This window comes from Anopheles marshallii, chromosome 2 (assembly GCF_943734725.1).
Source record: "Anopheles marshallii chromosome 2, idAnoMarsDA_429_01, whole genome shotgun sequence".
Lineage (NCBI taxonomy): Eukaryota > Metazoa > Arthropoda > Insecta > Diptera > Culicidae > Anopheles > Anopheles marshallii.
Window position 1 is genome coordinate 74,291,473 of NC_071326.1, and position 18,682 is coordinate 74,310,154.

General features: G+C 41.5%; 1 protein-coding gene across 1 annotated transcript in view; it reads right to left on the reverse strand.

The window, feature by feature from the left end:
* LOC128710261 (limbic system-associated membrane protein) overlaps positions 1 to 15,225 on the reverse strand; it is a 48,486-nt gene extending 33,261 nt beyond the window's left edge. The window contains exon 1 of the mRNA XM_053805307.1: positions 15,159 to 15,225. Coding sequence (XP_053661282.1) covers positions 15,159 to 15,225 — 67 coding nt within the window. The remainder of the gene's footprint in view (positions 1 to 15,158) is intronic.
* Positions 15,226 to 18,682: the final 3,457 nt, after the last annotated feature.

Genomic DNA, 18,682 nt, shown 5'->3' on the forward strand with positions numbered 1-18,682 from the left:
GCGGAACGTCGGATAGACAAGTTTTTACAAGGCACCAAGTCACCGCCGGAGTTCCTCCCGATCTTCAACTCCTGCCACAACAAGAAGGCAGCGGTAGGAAGGGGGGGGGGGGGAGCCATCACGGTTTGTTTTACTTTGTGACAAGTACAACGACTTCTACGCCGAGTTTTGATGTTTAACGCTTTTGCCCTACGGTAATGTGCCCTGTACCTTGACATTTCATCGTTTTTATTTTGGGCCTCCGTTTGCTTTCTTCGCCACGCTTCAGCTCCGCACGGTGCGTTGTGCTATCGTCTTGCTCCGTAGCAAACCAGCCACCCAGCCACCCAAGAGCCTAGATTTGTAGCCCGATCGAACCAAACCGTACAAACCAATCCTGTCAAATATTTGCGATAGATTCGTATTCCCCTGTTGACTGTGTTTGGGGCGTTTTTTTTCCTCGTTGTTGTTGAGGATGGAAGTGAAATGTTACGGTTAATATATTCCACTCCCGGGCGAATGATTCTTCTTTACTCTCTGCTGATTGGCTTGTGGAGGTTGTTCTTTCTCTTCCTCGCTATATTTTCTGTTATCACTCACTGCGAATGGCACCATGAGTGTGTCTCTAGCGGCTTCAGATGGCCTTTACGTAGGAACCGTAACTCTTAACTTTACGAACCGAAAACCCATCACCCCCAAAACTTTTGTTTACTACTCACAACTCGCAATGCCGAAGCGAGAGTACAAAAAAAAAAAGGTAAAGTGCATACGAACCCGATACCTAACACGTCTTCTACTCACAGCGTTATATTAGTCCATAAGGGCTTAATGCACTTTTTTATGAGTTTGAATGGAACGACAAACGTTTGCTACCCTGTTTGGGGTTGATTGAAAAATGAACTTTATTTAGTACGAAGACTTTTCCCTCCGCCTAGTCCCCTCCAAAAATGAAATAGCAAGGATGGGAAAACGTTATTAAAAGAAATTATCAAGAAAAACGGCCCCAGATGCATTACGTTGATTAATGGGTAAGGTGGCGGCTTTTTTTACGAGCGACATGTTTTATATATATGGACACCCCAAAAGCAACCCCACATGCACGGATGTGTGCGTAAGGTGTTCATGGGGTGAATATGAGGGTGAAAGGGGAGGTCTAATTTCGTACGGAAAATCATCATTTACTTTATTAGGTTCAGCTAATTTCATGCTTCTTCATTAACCGCGCTTTTTTTCTTGTTGCCCGATGCTATAATTGGGAGTGTAAAATGTAGACGGTAAAGTGTTGATAACGTCATAAACATTCGTGCATAAATATCAAAATTAATTAACACATTAGCGTACAACAACAGCGTAAAACACACAACTAATTCCTTTGAAACGATGCGGTTAATTGTGAAGCTGTTTAAAATTGCGTTCACCGTTGTCTTTTTGCAATACAAACCACAGTTCTCTGTGGTCTTCTGTGTTGAATTGTTAAAATAATACTAATTGTAGTATTTTTGCAATATCCAAAACCGATGAGATATAAATAATTAATGAATTAATTAATTAATTACTGAGAAATAAATCGAAAAATTATTTAAAGTCCTTTAAGTTTGAAAACCGAAAGAACCTTCTTTGAACTTTGTCCATAACTGACGAAACTCTCTAAGCTACATTCGAGAGGAAGATGCTCAGAAAATTTTTCAACCTCGTGTGTGAAGAAAGTTATTGGAGTAGTCATTATAATGACAAACTCTACTAGCTGTATGATAAACTCACAACGAACTCGCGATGAACTCGCTGTTTCGTGTTGCCTTTTATTCATTCCGCCTTAAGTTGTATCTGCAGCAGGTTGAGATAACATAACAAAGCAATACACATTTGCATCAACGAAAGACTCCAAACACGTTTATGCATACTTTGCTGCTTTCCTAAAGTGGGGTACACAATGCCCTTGAACCATTTAAATCACTGAGAACATTCAGTAAAGGTGCTTAACTACGTTAAATATAAAGTTATTGTAACTCTTCCAAACGAATCTATGAAGTCCACGTTGCAATGCTTTAAAGCTCGTCCACCGTGCAATGGTTTAAAGGGAAATCGTTCCCTTAAAATTAACCGTGCCATCTTTCCGGAACTAGATGAACTTTTTCCTGCTCATCAGCTCAAAAAACGCAGCCATTGGTGATGTTTTTAGTACGAATTTTTCTACGTTCAACGAATTGCTCATCTCGCACCAGCAACGCACAAGCCCACACGACACAAAACGCTCGGTTTTTTTTTCTATCCCGACACCTGAAATAGCGGGAAACGATGCTACATTTTCCGCCAAGTGACTGTTACATTTCAATTTTCTTCGTGCGCAAAGTATGGTTTGTAGAAGAAAAAATAACCAAAATATCATAAGAAACACACGACAATGCCATTGCCCGGGGAACCCATTGTATTTTGTTTTTGCCTTCTTTCACTTCGCCAGGATTTCAGTACAAAACGCTCCAGGTACGAAACCAACGGGCAGACAGCCCAAAATTAAAAAAGGCAATAGAATTATGTACGCTCGTCTGCACGGGAAAATCCACCGACCGTTCGTACAAGGGGAACATTCACCCAGCAGCAGCATCCAGCAGACACAGCAGATCACACCGGGAAACGTACGAAAGTACATGGTGTTTCTTTCCCAATTTTCCTTCCGGTTTGATGATGGCAAAATATGGATTTCATTGTACTTAGCTCGACGGCTTTCGGCGTCAAGCTTCTACCTTTGTGGCCTTGGTTCTTTTTTCTTCCTCCCACTTTAGCTCATTTTCGCGACGCGATTGTTACGTCTCTCTCTCTTTCTCTCGCACACACACCCTCTCTTTTCTGGGATTGAATTTTCCCTCTCTCCGTGCGTTATCCGTCTCGGAGTAGAGCGGAACGAAAATCTAATTTCAAAAGGACTTTCTCTTCCTTCTTTACCCGCGGTATGCGCCTTCCAGCGAGGTTCTGGTTATGATTGTTTCTTCTCCAAAAGGTACAAGTGATTTAATTTAATTCAAAACAACTTTATTCGCACCGAGTGGTTACTTCACTGGGCTGCGAGAGCTTTGAAGAATCTGGCTGGCGAAGTACCGATTAATGGGAATGGTGTAAGGAACTGGCTATACTCCACCAGGACGTTCTATGATTTTTTAAACAACACCAATAACGTGTTTATTGTTATTCAACTTGAAATATGAAGGAGGGATAGTAAAAATGTCGTTCTTTTGATGCACAGCAATCAGAAAAGTAAAGACGGAATTTTTATAGTCCAAGCAAGCTTTTTTTCACTAATTAGATATAAATTTTAAGTTAAAAGACAATTTACGAATTGAATCCCATCTGTAATATTTTATTAAATCCCTTATTAACGATATCCAGTTTGTAGGCTCAGTTTTACAGCACCCAACATAACTATACGGCCATTAGCTGGTGATTATTATAAACAATCCATTTGACAGTTTTCCACTCGGAACTACTAACAGAGGGCACTAAAAACAATTGCCAATCAGCGGTCCGAACGTCACGGCAAATGCTCGTGATCCATTGTTAAAAAACACTGTGAACTGTCAAAGTTGAAGCATGAACATGCATGATGTTTAACTTTCCTTTACGCAAACTGTTAGAACTGAAACTTAAAAAAAAACCTTTCTTCAAGATCACCCCATAAACACGTCTGAAATTGATAGATTTATACAATCAATGTTCAAAGTTCCAGGATCATTTATTGTTATATTGATTGCTCGCTTGCTATATTCCTGTACCTTTCATAGGTATTATATCACCAATTTGTTCCAATTCCACCAAAGAATTGCTTTCGATTCACCAACAAATTATGAAAACAAATTGTAAATAATTCTAATCAATTATTGCGCTTCGAAGCCTTAATAATTGCATGAATCATCTAACATTTACAAAATGTCTAACATTATGTCAAAAGTTTTGGATGTCTTTAAAAATTAATCGTGATTTTTGTGATCATCTATTCCTTTAAATTCTTTTTTATTATTCGAATAAAAAAACCAATCGCCCTCTAATTAAGTTACACACTGTATAACCTTACACAACATATTTCATGGATTTCCCAACGAGGTAAGTAAGGCTGAACGGGACGCAACAAGTATGGGCGGCTGTATTTACCCGCGGCAAAACGAAAACCACAATCGCCCGTTATCTTATCGCTCTTATTACACTTTACTGAACTTTTCTACATTAGCGTCAGCTTCGGCCATTCTCGAAGACACACCATAGGATTCGGAGATGGAAAATGAGCAAACAAACGCACAGTAACACACGAACGCGGTGGTGAAAATCCGAAAACCACACCGGCAAAAAGCAGAAGACTTGCCACCAGACTCACCATCCCGGTCTCCCCATCCCTGTCGGGTCCTTCTTCTACTCAACCCATAACACACCGCCCCAACAGTTCGTTCTCCTTCATTTCCCACGATCATAATTCATAATTTTTGTTGCCAAGTCATGGTTTCCCACGAGCGCACCACTTCAAGTGGCTTCAGCCAGGGTTTGGTTCTCTTCCGTCCACAGGGTGGGCGACTGGGGCGGCAGAACTGGGGAAAAACTTCGACCCAGTGTGACCTTTTCACCATGACAGATAGCGATGGGTGCCGGAGGGGCGGTGGACCGGGTAGAGCCCGAACACCACCGCGCCAAGTGAAGTCAAGTGTTTAATTCGCTCAACAAAGTACTTCGTTGATTTCGCGATTATGCTCGGGCACGCTATCGCTCTCCGCTTTCACCGATGATGACTTCCTTTTGATGGTGCGGGTTCATGTCCATTTTGCTGCCGCATCGCGCGGCCCATAATTGAATGCTCAACTCCGGCGAAGCCAGATGGGCTGCCCCTTCCCAAAAATAACGGGAAACGGGAAGGCTCCGATTTGGGGTCGGTAAGGAAATTACCGTTCGCTTTTTCCCCCCATTTGCCACCATCGCGGGTTCTTTTATGGGCCGATCGATGAAACCACGCGCTCCAACCACTTGTAGATTCGTGTTGCGATGGATTTCGTGTTTGCCGAAAACGGTTCCTTTTTTTTCGCACTTCGGACGCACTTTGGACCGACTCAGCAAACAGCACATACAGCCCATGCTCACCATTGTCACCATTGTTCGTGACGGTCGATTCCATTTATTGGTTCTTGATGCCGGGTACGGGCCAACTGCTTTGATCCCACGCATCATTCGATTGAACTCGGTGATCGGTGACTCGTAACGATCGTTGGGCTCTTAACAAAAGAACCTCGCCCCATATTGACCGAACACCTGCTGCATGGGCGGGCGGAATATTTTATCACAATCCTTTGATGCAGCTAATAATAGCCACCGTCCCGGCCATGTACGGTTGCAGAATCTAATCAGCTCGCGAAACGAAGGTCAAGAGCATGACGAACATGACGCGTTACAACTCAATTATCCCAACCGAACAGCCTTACCAGCGAACCCTCGCCCCGGGGGGTCAGATCGCGGTGACGGCACCTCGTTCGAAATCAATTTCCACTTACAGCGCGGAACAAACTGTGTGTCTGTGATTGGAAAATGATTACCAATCGGGCGGCAAATGATGGCGACCGGTTTGAATAATGATTATAATTGCAAATTAAGTGGCGCGAATGGTTCGTGTCGGCTAACGTACGATCGAAGATCCATTTCCCGAATGATGTGAACCAAATGCTGAAGAGAGCGATTATTTCCTGCACACGTTCAAAGCTGGCCACATTATGAATGCAAAATGGGTGTATGTGATCAAAAGAATGGTGTGAAGGGATTATGCAAGTGATTGGTGTTTAATGAAGACAAGGTTTCTCGTGTGAATTATTGCTTTTAAGTCGTGGAAGTGTCTAAGTCTACCTCCGGTATCAAAATTCCTAGAAATATTTCCTGGCACTTATCTTCAGATCTAGTTGAAAGCTTTGCGTATTAACACTCAACTGCCCGGAGCTGTGATTTCCACTGGTACGTTTCACTTTAATTTATTTTGAAATTTTGGTGAAATCAACTTCTTTCATAGTTGATACATGAATTTCACATATTTATCCTGTCGTACGAACTACAACAACATATTTAAACATATTTCAGGTTTTTGAGAAGAAGATTAACAATCAATGAAAAACGCAAAAAACACTAGTAGCGGCAAACGGTCAATTTAGTGCTAAAATAGTGGTTTATCAACAATAAAACTATCAAGCCTACAGTCAGCTGTATGAAAACGATTGTTTTATGAAAATAAGGAATTTGATGTGAATGGAAATTTGATATGTTGCCTGTCTAATAGCATATATCTTTTGGGATTTCTAAACCTGTTTCCAGTAGTTAGTCTTCAAACTTCACTGGTTAAGTCAAATTAATTTATCTACTGTTTAGACAGCTGTACTACTGCTACTGCTAGATATCTACCATGATTTTAGCTCATTTACACTTCATGCAATATTCGTACAAACGCGATCTGAAGCTGCCATTATGGATATCCTTAGGAACTTAATCCGAAAGAATCTGTTTTAATTGACTTAATTTTCGATTGTTTTATCCTCCTACGGATATCAATAGCGCAAAATTCAGGATCTCCAAACTCTGATGGTAATTTGTCGTTGATGTCTAGATTCAGGGTCTATAAGTTCTGAAAGTTGAGTCATAATGTGCTTAGATAATTCTAGAAACGAATTCAGTGTTCAAAGTTATCTTGACTGACATTCCGAAGGTGAGAAAACTTCGAGTTCAGCTTGTCAGTGACAGAGTGCAAATAGTCTATTACCATAAAAATACACCATGAAAGAGTTTCTAAAAGTCTCTATATGAATGAAAACGTTTGGTTGAAAGCTGTTTGCTGTAGATGCCTTAAAAAGCTTTAGCAGTAGTAACCGTTTTTTAAAGCAATCAAAACATACAATTCAATTAAATAATAAAATAGAAATAGCAGCATCGTAAGTAGTACGAATACACCCAAAACGTTATTTGAGTTTCCTTGCCTAAGAACTTACACCAATAAAAGTATAGCCCAAGGGAAAGCATCAAACTACCACACACAAATACAGACACTTTCCAGAAAGCTTCATCAAGCGTCATGTCACGCTGTAGCTTGATTAAATTAAAAGCTGCAAAAATGCACACTCTCTCTCTCTCACTCCTTCCAATCATGGGGAAAATACGTTTAACCAACCTGGTATACCTTTGGCAAAGAACAAACTCACATACAAGGTAAGTTTTCGGTTCTGCAAAATTCACTTCCTGCTCAAAAACTGATGCCGACACCGACAAAGTAGCTGCACTTAAGGGATTCCGGTGCAGTTTTCACTTAGTTCACAGTTTAGATGAGTTGAAAGGCACGGAGACGGAATAAAAAAAAAACCCCATAGATAGACTCACCACAGCGCACGTGGTACTTTGCGGAAGGCTAACTTACTGCTGTTCACCTTTTGAGGCGTCCCATGTTTGGTGCTGCAGTTTGCTATTGCTAGTTCCAATTCAATTTACCACTCAAAAGCTCACGAAAGCACCCGCTCGGATCGTACCCGCAAAAGTATGGCAGGAAAACTACTCCTGTCAGCAAAACATGCCAATTACGATACATCAACATTCTATCCTCTTGTTGTTGTTTGCTCGTCTTATCCGTGCTGCTGCTGATGGACACTCATCGGATGTGCCGGTTGCCGCGTTGCAGGAGCGCTCCGTACGCAGCCTATCGCTGCTTATGTACACCCTCAACCGGTCGAATCTGACCGAAGCACATCCGGCCCCAAAAGCGATATGTCGTTTTGTCGGTTAGTTGGTCACGAGCACGCAGTAAACAACAGGCTTCTGCTCACTGAAGGAGTCACACCGGAAGGAGTTGGAACTCCGCCGTGTTTCACGTGGGGGAGCAAATGGCTCACATAAGATAGTGCTAGTGCTGCCGATAAATCTCCAACCATTACCAAACCCGTCCATCCGGGGATTCGATTCTTGATTCTAGCTGACCGGTGGTCCTGTACCACCCACCGGACCGGGGGTTGTCTTGGGTTTGTCCCGACTTGAGTGTCTCAGCACTAACAGGGGAGAAGCCGTGGAGAAGTAATGTTTTGTCACCGATCACAGGCCGTGGTTGTGGCGTGTCGCGCTATTTCTGGGCAGGCCTTTACGTGTACACCGAAATGGTTGGCCATTAGTGCTTCCCAACAAATATTCTGGTTCCATCAGAACGATGAATACGAGAAAAAAAAACACACACGCAACAACAACTTGTACGTCGGATGGTAGCCGCCCCAGTTCTCCTGATTTGTAGCGGGAGTGTTTTTACGATCAACAAATGTATTTTCCCGCCTTTCTGACCTGCTCACCATCCCGTCCACTGTTTCAATGTCAAGGGGAAAGGCAAACAATCAACCGTCAAAGCGGAGGGAGAACTACCGGGAGTTTTCCTTATCGGTTTCGTTACTTTCGTACGAACGGGGGTGGATTGCCTTACTCTTACAACACAGGGCAACAACAATCGTCGTGTTTTTTTTTGTCTTCCTTTGTCTACCTTCCTTCTCCAACGAACTCGAGCAACAAAACCAAACACACAAAACTCCTTCACAATGACGCTTCTTCGCCCGTTTCGTGTTTGTTTCGTCGGACCGTAAATTTCACGGGGCTGTTTTCATTTAGCCTTTCACTTTTTTCTCTCCCTGTTTTCACCAGGAAATGTGCTGAACGGTGGGTGGAAATATCCGTCTGCCTGTTGTTGTTGCTACCATCCGATTGCCACAGACCCGCTGAATGGGGGTTGGAAACCAAACAAAAAAAAAAGCAGAATCAAACTCGTACGCGAAAGGGCTCAACACATACGCCTTCGGGCGGCCCTTCTTTTCGACGCGTGGGGTGCATTCAGCCGGATCCGTTTGAAGGACATCACCACAAATAATGGAAAAGGCTTTTATCATGATAATGAAATGGCGTATTTATACATTGTTTCATATTCATTTTCGTCCGTGCGTTGGTGTAGAACAGACAGAGAGAGAGAGAAAGAAAGAGTGGAAAAAAATAACAGTTCTACCCTCGCGGGTATGATCCGCCGGCGTATAAAGCGTGTTACATTATCGGTGGCATTCCTACCGCACCTTTGCTGCTGATTGACGATAGACAGCAAAACTCAAGCAATTGAATTGGAATGAATTGGGACGTTGGATAAAGAGACATTATTATTCACTGTCCGCAGTAAACATATTTTTACACGCAACGATTGTTTGAAGTCGGTGAAAAGCTACATTTAATGTTGTACTTTGGTTTCTTTTTTCCAAATTATTCCATGTTCAAGTCAAAGCGTAAACCACCGTCGTATTACATAGTTTGTTTTTCAATTTTGTTGAAACGGTGTTTGGATCCTCTTCTTTTCACAGTGTCGAAAATGTATTGAAAAGTTGATCCACGAAATTTTGCAGCATGCATTTATTCTCACAACATAAGGCATACGAGAATTGTTAACGTTTATCACGTTTAAGTATGGAATTTGTTCTTATGCCTCACTGCTAGCTATTAATAAGCGGATCTAGTCAAGACGTGATTAAAAGCGGATCTGGAGCAAGATTTGAACCCAGATCGGTCATATTTTTAAAACGTCTATTCCTATTCAACTCTTTTTTTAACAGAATTGTTCAATTTGTATGTATAAACTAATGAACAGTAGAAATTATTTGACATTTACTTGATGGAGACGCCCGGTAGTTCGGTGTAAAGAGTAAATGAATTGTTCAAAATAGGCATGCTCGGAAAAGAATAAACACGGGAAGCTATTTTTTTCGATTTTCAAAGTTATTGCAAAGATTTTTGGAACATTAATAGTAGGTTAAAATTCATGACGTCACAATGATAACTGAATTTATACTTTTAATTTTAATTGTTTGATGCATTTTGATACTTTAAATGTTCTAAGAATGATTTGAAATTCCATTTGTTTATTTCGCCATGTGTAATAAAAAGCTACTCCTTCTCTTCGCTACTTACGATCTCTGTTTAAAGAAAAATGGAAGATCTTTTTTATGTAAATTTATTACCTTTTATGTTGATAATACATTTTTATAATACAACCGAACTTGACCGAGATAAGGCAATAGACAAGGTGGAAATGATTTGAGGAATTTTTACTCTCCGCAGTCAATATATGACTGATAATACGGCGAAGAGCCATTATGGTTGTATTAAATAAACATCTTTATAATAGTGGAATCCCTCAAACGTCCTTAATCTTGTTTATGTAACGTTTTATTTTGTATGAATGATTGATGCAAGAACAACTTTTGCAAGAATAAAATGTGGTGGATATTAACCATTATGCTTAACACAAACTCAACATCCTGTTTGAGGTTGCTTCGATACAGACGATCATTTGTGCCGGTTATAAAATTGCTTTACATCCACAATACCACATTCATTTTATTACAAATCTCACTTTCCCTCCATTACGTCCATTGATGGATGCACTGTGAAATCACCATCATCTTCTTCGCCGTTCATTATATGCCTGTATTGGTCATAAAAAAAATATTGCCATAACCCTCGGCAAATGATATCTAGAAATCCTCTCAACCATCGGTCGCCTCACACTTAGCAATTTTCCGTTGAAAATCGTTGCGAGTGTAGTTTATGGTCGCATTGTTCGTGATAAATTTGACTCCATTTAAATTGAAATTGATAAATTGTTCACTGGTGCTATTTTTCACACTACGGCGCATTGGTCGGTGAAAGTGTTACGCGAAAGAAGGACAACGTCACGCCAAAATAGGGCCACGAAGGTCACCCTCCCGGCCAGCCTTATCGAACCCCAGCGGGGCGGTATGTTTGGTTCATTTCACGCGGGACCAGTTTACCGAGCGACCGACATCGGCGTGCCACGCAGAAGGAGATGTTCTTAGTGCCCTGAAGTAGTTCCAATAAAAACATCCGTGCGACATGATGATGGTGATGATGACGATGATAAAAACGACAACAGTGAATAGCCTGCAAACGGGGGAAGAAAAATGTTGTCCCCCCAAGAACGATCGCCCCACCGGCTCTTGGCTCACGCAGAACTATCAACTTCACAATCTGACGTTTATTTATGCTATGCGGGGAAAGTGATTTCCGCACCCGTATCGTTTGGCCGGCACCCATTTTATGCAGCTATGTCAACGCCTGTGCCCCTGCTTCGTTCCCGTCGACCGTCCCGTGCCCTTGTTCAGAACTGTCCAAACATCTGATGGAGCACGTCTTGGCTAGCAAACGAGTGCAGAAATAGGAAGTCGCAAACGGAAAGGCAAAGAAAAACATCGCTACGGATGACTTAAAAGGGTTGAAACCGGCTACCTTTTTCGTTCTTTTGAGTGAGAAATAATCTTTGACAGTGAAATGAGACACCGACGACGTCTACGACGAACACGATGTGATGCGAGTGTCTTGGGGTGAAATACAGACACAAAAAAATATCAAATGGTACAAATGGAAGTGGTTTTGATGATGATTGATGTAGATCAGAAGCTGCATTCAGTGCCGGCATGCACTCGACACGTTGACGGTTTAATGACGCTCGAGAAAACCGTCTTAAGAAAAAGAAAAGAAAACCAAAATGATCTTGTCATTATGAGGGTAAATGGGTGGAAAAATGTGTCAGGAGATTATTTGAGAATATCATTTTTGTAAGGGTTTTGAATATCTTGCTGCATTAAGTTCTATCTAACCGAACAAAATAACATAAAGAACACCCAGTAGATATCTTTAATTAAAGCAAAAGATCGTTCGTTCAATCGCCCACATTCCTCAGCATTTTCTGCCGAGGAAAGAAAATCAATTTAAGGGCCACAAATCAATCCCTTCAATTAGTGACAATAGATAAAGCTAATTGAAATCCAGTTCCTGCACCAAAAGCGTAGAACTGGAGCCCTCAAGACATTACAGGGGGAAAAAAACACAAAGACACACAGCGAAAAGAAATATCCATTCCGGTAGCACATTCTTACGCCCCAGCATGGCCATCACTTTTATTAGCGGCGTCACCGCGTTTGCCTTTGCCTGGTTGGGAAGGCAGTCTCATTTTTCACCTGCCCATAAATATTAGCCCACCCTTTAGAGCAAAACTGGCGACGGAGCGAGCAGCGGGAAAATGGGTGCCGCTCGTTAGACATGCCATTCGACCGGAGCCAGGTCACAGAAGCGCAATGCCATTTACGTTCGTTAACGTCGATGAAAAGCGGGGACCCATTTACTTGCAGGCGATTGAAACAGCAAGAAAAAAAAACTACGGCACGGAATAGAAGAAAACAGAGTGGTGAAGGAAAACCCACTCCGGAAAAAGCGAACACTTCCTTAAAAAGCGAGGACATAAATGCCAACACGTTGTTCCCCGCGGTACCGTATCGAATGCAGAAGCAAAACCTGCTTAGTTCCCCGTTTGTTTTCTTTTTCTTGCTGTTGGTGGTGTAGGGCTCTTCATTGGGAGGGTGCGAAAGCCCTTTCTTGTGCATTAAGGGACTACCTTACGGCAGCCAGGTAAGCCTTCAGTCTGTTACATATAGTTAATAAATTTTTACGATTATTATTTGTGCAGTAGGTGCCACAGAGCACGAGGGGCCCCCGTGCACTGTTATCAATTCTTTATTCTTCATTTAAAGCGTCTCGAGCATTGCTCACGGAACATGGAAACAGAGCGAAGCACAACAAGCTGCGATCGTTCGCTTAATGATGATGTAGTGTACAAAAGGCTGCGTATGACATTTCCGTCAATGGGAACTGTTGTGGGTACTGCATTATTTCTCAATATCGGTGCGGTTTGGCACAAGAAAGGGTAGCAAACATTTGAAACCATTTTACAGACAAGACTGTGCCACCTCTTTTCGACCCATCATAATGCGGCAGAAAGCTTAATATTTCAGCAGATGTACAAAGCCCGAAAAAGGGAATTCTCAGCTCGGGTTATTTAAGTGTCAACATAGAAACACTAAAATGTTACCACTACTACTTACACGGTGAAAAGAAAAGCATATAGTGCTACCACTCGGTGATGGGTTTTCTCGGGTTTAAAACCCACGTTCATACCCCACTTCAATACACAAGGGGAGAGATCATTACAAAACTGCTCCGGACCATTGCCAGTGTGTCATCGTTTAAAGTGCCCCCCAAGGGGGCCAAACGCTTCACTTTCTTTTACCCATTCATTGCCACCGGAAGCCATGGGAGGGGGGGGGTGGTGTAAGGATGGGAAATCGATTTTTCCCACCGAATCGAAACGAAACCTTTCCAAGAGCCCAACCAAAACCAAAACAAGCAGCAGGAAGCAGCAAAGGTGGAAGAAAAAACATTAGAAACATCTTAGTTTTGCTCGTGTTTATTTTCCTCTCCCGGCAAACACGGATCAATTGGGCTGCCAAGCGGGCACTCGGGTGATTTCACAATTTTATTTATCCAAATCGGACACTTTTCCCTTACGACTGTGAACATATTCGATTTAATTTTATGTCTGCCAGCCCCAGGAGGCGTTTTTTTCGACGGTAAAGGAGGGATCCCATCGCTAGTTCCCGGTACCTTTTCTTTTTGCTTCTTGTCCAACATCTGAACGGTTCGGAACGAAGTGCTCTCGGTCTCTCTGTCCTTCTTTTCCACCTCATTTCATCTCCATCGCTCAAATAGTCTTGGATGGTTTTTGGCAGCCGTATCAAAAAGTGTCTCGATACCCATTTGCGCCACTCGATGCTATTGAAGTTTGTGTTGCCGATCTGAACAAGGCACAGAACCGTGTGATGGACCTTCTGGATACAGCAGTACTGTTGCGACAGTTTTGAGAAAATCTTATGCCCTAGGTTTTTCCAACACCGTTCCACCTTCGGCAAATTGGTTCGATAATGGACTATCGACTCTCGGATGTAAAGGTCGAGAATTTATGAAAGCAAATTGACTGTTTGGTTGTTCGATTTTGTTGCTCACCAGTACGGTCGTTGTGAAGGATATCAACTACAAGGATTGGCAATAGTTAGCCATTCGAGACGTGAAGGGATCCTTGAAACCCTTAGATATCGGGACGATTACAATGTACATTGAGCACTTTCAGAAATGAAAGCCCAAACATCTACTTGGGTATTTCATTTACAAGTTTCTAATAAGAAAAAAAACTGTAAGCATATACTGTTTCTGAGTACGAGGCTCTCGATGTCAATATTATAAGAATTTTGCACAACAAAATCCTTTCGGTTTCTTAGTTTAACATTAATGTATCAATTCGAATTAAGAGTTGCTTTTCCGTTTTTTCCAACGAAATCGGGCTAAACTGAATGTTGGAAATTTGTAGTTATTTGAGTGGATAACTTTGGTACAATATTTGGGAAGCTCAAGGATAATAACACGCTTTCAAGCATCGTCCTAATGGGATCATGCAAGTGCCGTAGAGTGGTCTCAAGGCAACGTGAAAAACCCCCAGAAGATGTTTCTAGTCCTACGTTCTGCTAAACCAGAATTAAAAAAAAACCTTTATTTTAAATTTACAAAACTGTAAATAATTTTCATTATATTGCAAAAGCTTTGTTCAGAGCATTTATATCAAATTTCTTAAGGATATGATAGGGCTCTAAGTTGTTCAAACCGACCCAAAATCAGTGATTTCAGTATCGTACTTTTCATAATGATTCTCCTTATCGCTTGAACACATTGAAGTTCTTCAGAATTTCTTCAAAATTTCTTTGAATTCCTAATACTTCTAAAATCAGTTAAGTTCATTACTAAACTTAATAATAATGTAACTTTAAAAAATCAAAACAAGAGATTTTTCGGTACATATTTCTACTCTAACAAATGTTTGAAACGACCCACTGTACCATAAGTTATTACGCTTTAAATTTAGGCCATTCGTCGGAAGTATTATGTACATCTAACTTCAGTTACACTTCCCTAACTTCGAAACCTGTTGTGTCCAATTCGTTATTGGTGCTAAATATTTGAGACGATTTATCATCTACATTCCTTCTCCACCAACTTCCAAATTCTGGTCACTGCAAACGATATAATCTTCCCAATCCTTCCCCAGTGAATAATTAATAACAATGTCAGTTTCAATTGCATGTTTCATTTTTCTATCTTAAAACAAAAAAAAAGAATATACCTTCGGGCCGGTATTCTTCGCCTTAATCGCATTTTTCACACGAACCAGAAACAGATCGCTTATCAATAGTTCAATTTAAGAATAGACTTACCGCAGCTTAAAAGCAAAACGAAAAGCATCCATGTCCAGCTGGCCGTCGACCTTGCACCGTCCCCCATTGCGATGGCTTTCACTTCCGTGCACGTCCAAGCTGGTACCGTTTTCCTGCAATGGCGAACGGCACGGTGTATCTGTAAGGAAGGAAACAAAAAACACACATACACATACAGTAAGCAATGGCAAACAAGACACGGTATGACGCAATAGTTGTACGGCAAAGCACTCAGTTCTGCAGATGGAAAATCGGATATGATACAAACATACTATCGTGTACAAAAAAAAAAAAGTGGGAATGAGTCGCGAACCTAAAGAATGCAAAGAAAACCCCTCTCTAAATACCAACGGAAATAGGAAAGCCTTTGCAGAATGTGCTCAAAGCTCAAAACTGGGCACCATTTTCCGTGGCCGTAAGAAAACATGGGGCATGGTACGGACGATGGCGGCGACCACCACCTGAACCTAAGCTAAGCTGTCGCCCGGAGTAATCATGTAAGGAATCGTAATTAATTAATGAGCCAAATAATGCCCCCGGGGCGGTAATATGCCGTGGTGTTTGTTTACGCTTCATTGTCGACCGACGCCATAGGATTGCGCTCGTGCGCCTGCCATGGAATGCTCTCTTACCACGCTGCTACCCTTTTCTTACCGCTTTCCTCCCAACCTACGCCGCCATGTGCGAAAGGGATTTGGCAACAATTTTGAAGATTTTCATTTATTTTGCCCAGCAGGCTTCTCCGTTTTTTGGTTTCGGGTAACCTTCAGAACCCTTCAGAACCCGCTTGACAAACGATATCGAAGGTTTCAGCACCCGTTCGCATGTCCCTTCGCGGCCCTTTGCGCTTGCATTTGCCAGGAAGTGTTTCTGGGGGGGAGAATAAGAAGGGAAAAGAAGAACGCTTCACTTCTCCAAACGCTTCCGGGACTGTCCCGGGGTGGCCGAAACCGTTCAAATTCATTCCCATTTTATTTTGCCTCTGCGTGAGGTAGGCATCATTAATTAGAAGAAAACTTTGCACACTCCCCCAGGAGCCGGGGTCTCTAAGCTTCGGCAAACTTTCTGGCGACTAAATTTTCATATTGAAAAAGTTTCGTACGGATTTTTCGGCAGGATACGGTGGCGAAATTGCAGCCGGGTAAAAGTTTATAAACCAGAGCAAAACGAAAGCTGAATCCTAATCGTTAAACGCTAATTATTGGAGTAACAAGGCTTAAATTAGTGGGCGATGTATGGCTTCGGTTGGTTGTGGGTTAAAAATATTCACTGGTTGAAATAGAGGGGAGAATTGCTTTAAACCCAAGAAAACCTTTAATTCCAGTAACCTCTGTACAAGAAAAAAAGACTTTCTACGGTCACACCGCTAAGTTGCTGGTATTATTCTAGGTGAGGGTGTTTGAGAATCAAGTGTAATTTAAAAGCCAACACCAACATCAGCACTGATGTTGGAACACGCGTCAATGTGCTGGCTGACTATCGGTCATTTTACAGTCTCAGGGCACTTGGCCATATAAAACACCTGTCACGACATTGGTCGAAACTGGAAATGTATGTAACTTCTACAGCTTCTAAGCTTCTGTCCAAAGCTGACGATTCCATTTTTTTCCGTGAAGGAAAATGGTCAGAACATTTTTTGGTTCCGAATATGTGAATGGATGGAAATGAAACCTACAACGAATAAGAGTTGAAAGCCTCCGGTGGGCTGGTCATGTGATTGGATACCTACCCCACATCGCACTCCCAAACTCGCAATCATGCATGCCCATTCAGCAATTCGATGTTCATTTCAATAAAACAGCCTTTTGCAGTAATAACTTCTGTGAATACGTTTATTGTGTTCCAGAAAAAACAATATTTTTCAATGTTATCTGAATTAAAATGGAACATATCGAATCGGACAAAAGTCTCTACCGTTCATCCGCTTGTCACGCAGATTATATTCACACACATAGGTATGAAAGATTGCAGTACACAGTCATCCCTCACTGGTTGGGTATATTTTTGTTGAGTGGGTGGTATAGTTGGTAAATCAAAAGTTGGGTGGCTTTCCCAACATTTGAGGTTGGCGTTTTCAATTAATATGGCCTATTAAGCATGATATGATTGGCCACCCAACTATTGAAGTTTCAACTATCGAGAAACACTAAACTAAAATAAACCCAACCAGTGAGGGATGACTGTACTAGTTTGGTCGCTTTTCAGGTGACAATAATGCTTTAAAAAAATCTTATAATCATATCCCAAAACTAAAGTCCCGATAGAACGTTCTTGTGAAAGTGAGCGTCGAAACATATTCCATACATCTCTTCTATGGAATACGAATTAATTCGTAGAATTCGTACAACCAATCAGATATCATAGATATTTTGACAGGTTGCTTTCAGTTGAATACGATCGTATTTTAACCATTTACATTATACAACATTTCTCAATAAAATTTTCAATTGCTTCGCGTACCATTACTCGTCCACATCAAAGATTTTTCCCTATAAATCATTGTTTAATTTTAGATCTTACTTATTTGCTCAGTATTGAGTATTGCTCAAAGGCGGGTGGAAAAGTTTGTGAATAGTTTGTAAGCATTGTGTTAAGAAAAGAGTCGCATATTTGTCAGTAAAATATAGTGAAATTTAAGGTAAATTTAGAACTCTTGAAGAAAATTTCAATGAAACACCCCATGCAGTTAGTAAACACCTAAAGTTTGTACAAAATCTGTAATAATACTGGCTGCAACTAGTTAGACACTTCTAGCTTGAGAAAACGTATGTAAACAATGAAATATCTCATCAAATAGATAATGGATAATGCTCTTTCGTTTGATGTCTTTATCATTGCAACACAAACTCTTCGTTAAACCACTGTATTAATGTCATTATGCACTAGCTTCACCCACGTGTTTATAATGTATTGAGGTTCTTACATTAAACACAAAACAATTGATATCCGGCATAATAAACCAACCATCCACATTGTTCTGTGCTGTTCATTTAATTAATTCTTCGCCAAATGTCAAAAACCACCAAGCATTTGGAAATAATGCCTTGTGACGCACATCCGTGGGAGTATTTGCACGGCCAATGCTGCCAGATCGTATTTGTAAACCTTCAATAGCTATTGTCACTGTTCGGTACACCCCGTTGCCATCCTATTTATGGCTATGCTGTAGGTCGGTAATAATTTGAACCCAAATGAAAGAACACTGACAGCATCTTCATTCATGCGTCTGCAAAGAAAGCAAATGGTTGGAATGTTTCCTGCTTTGCCTGCTGTGCTTTATTCACCCGCAGGGCCCCATGGTAGGTAACGCCAGCGCCAGTTTACACCACGCTCTCTATTAGAGACATCGATGGTAACACTCACCGCAACCGCGCGTCAATAAGCCACACCCGTGCGGCGCAAAGTGTGTGCGTGTGTGAGGTAAGGAATTTCTGCAATGAGATTATGTGATTCAATTCACTAATGAAATTACTATTCCGAATAAATTCCACACAATTCGCCGGGCGTGCACTACACTACTCATG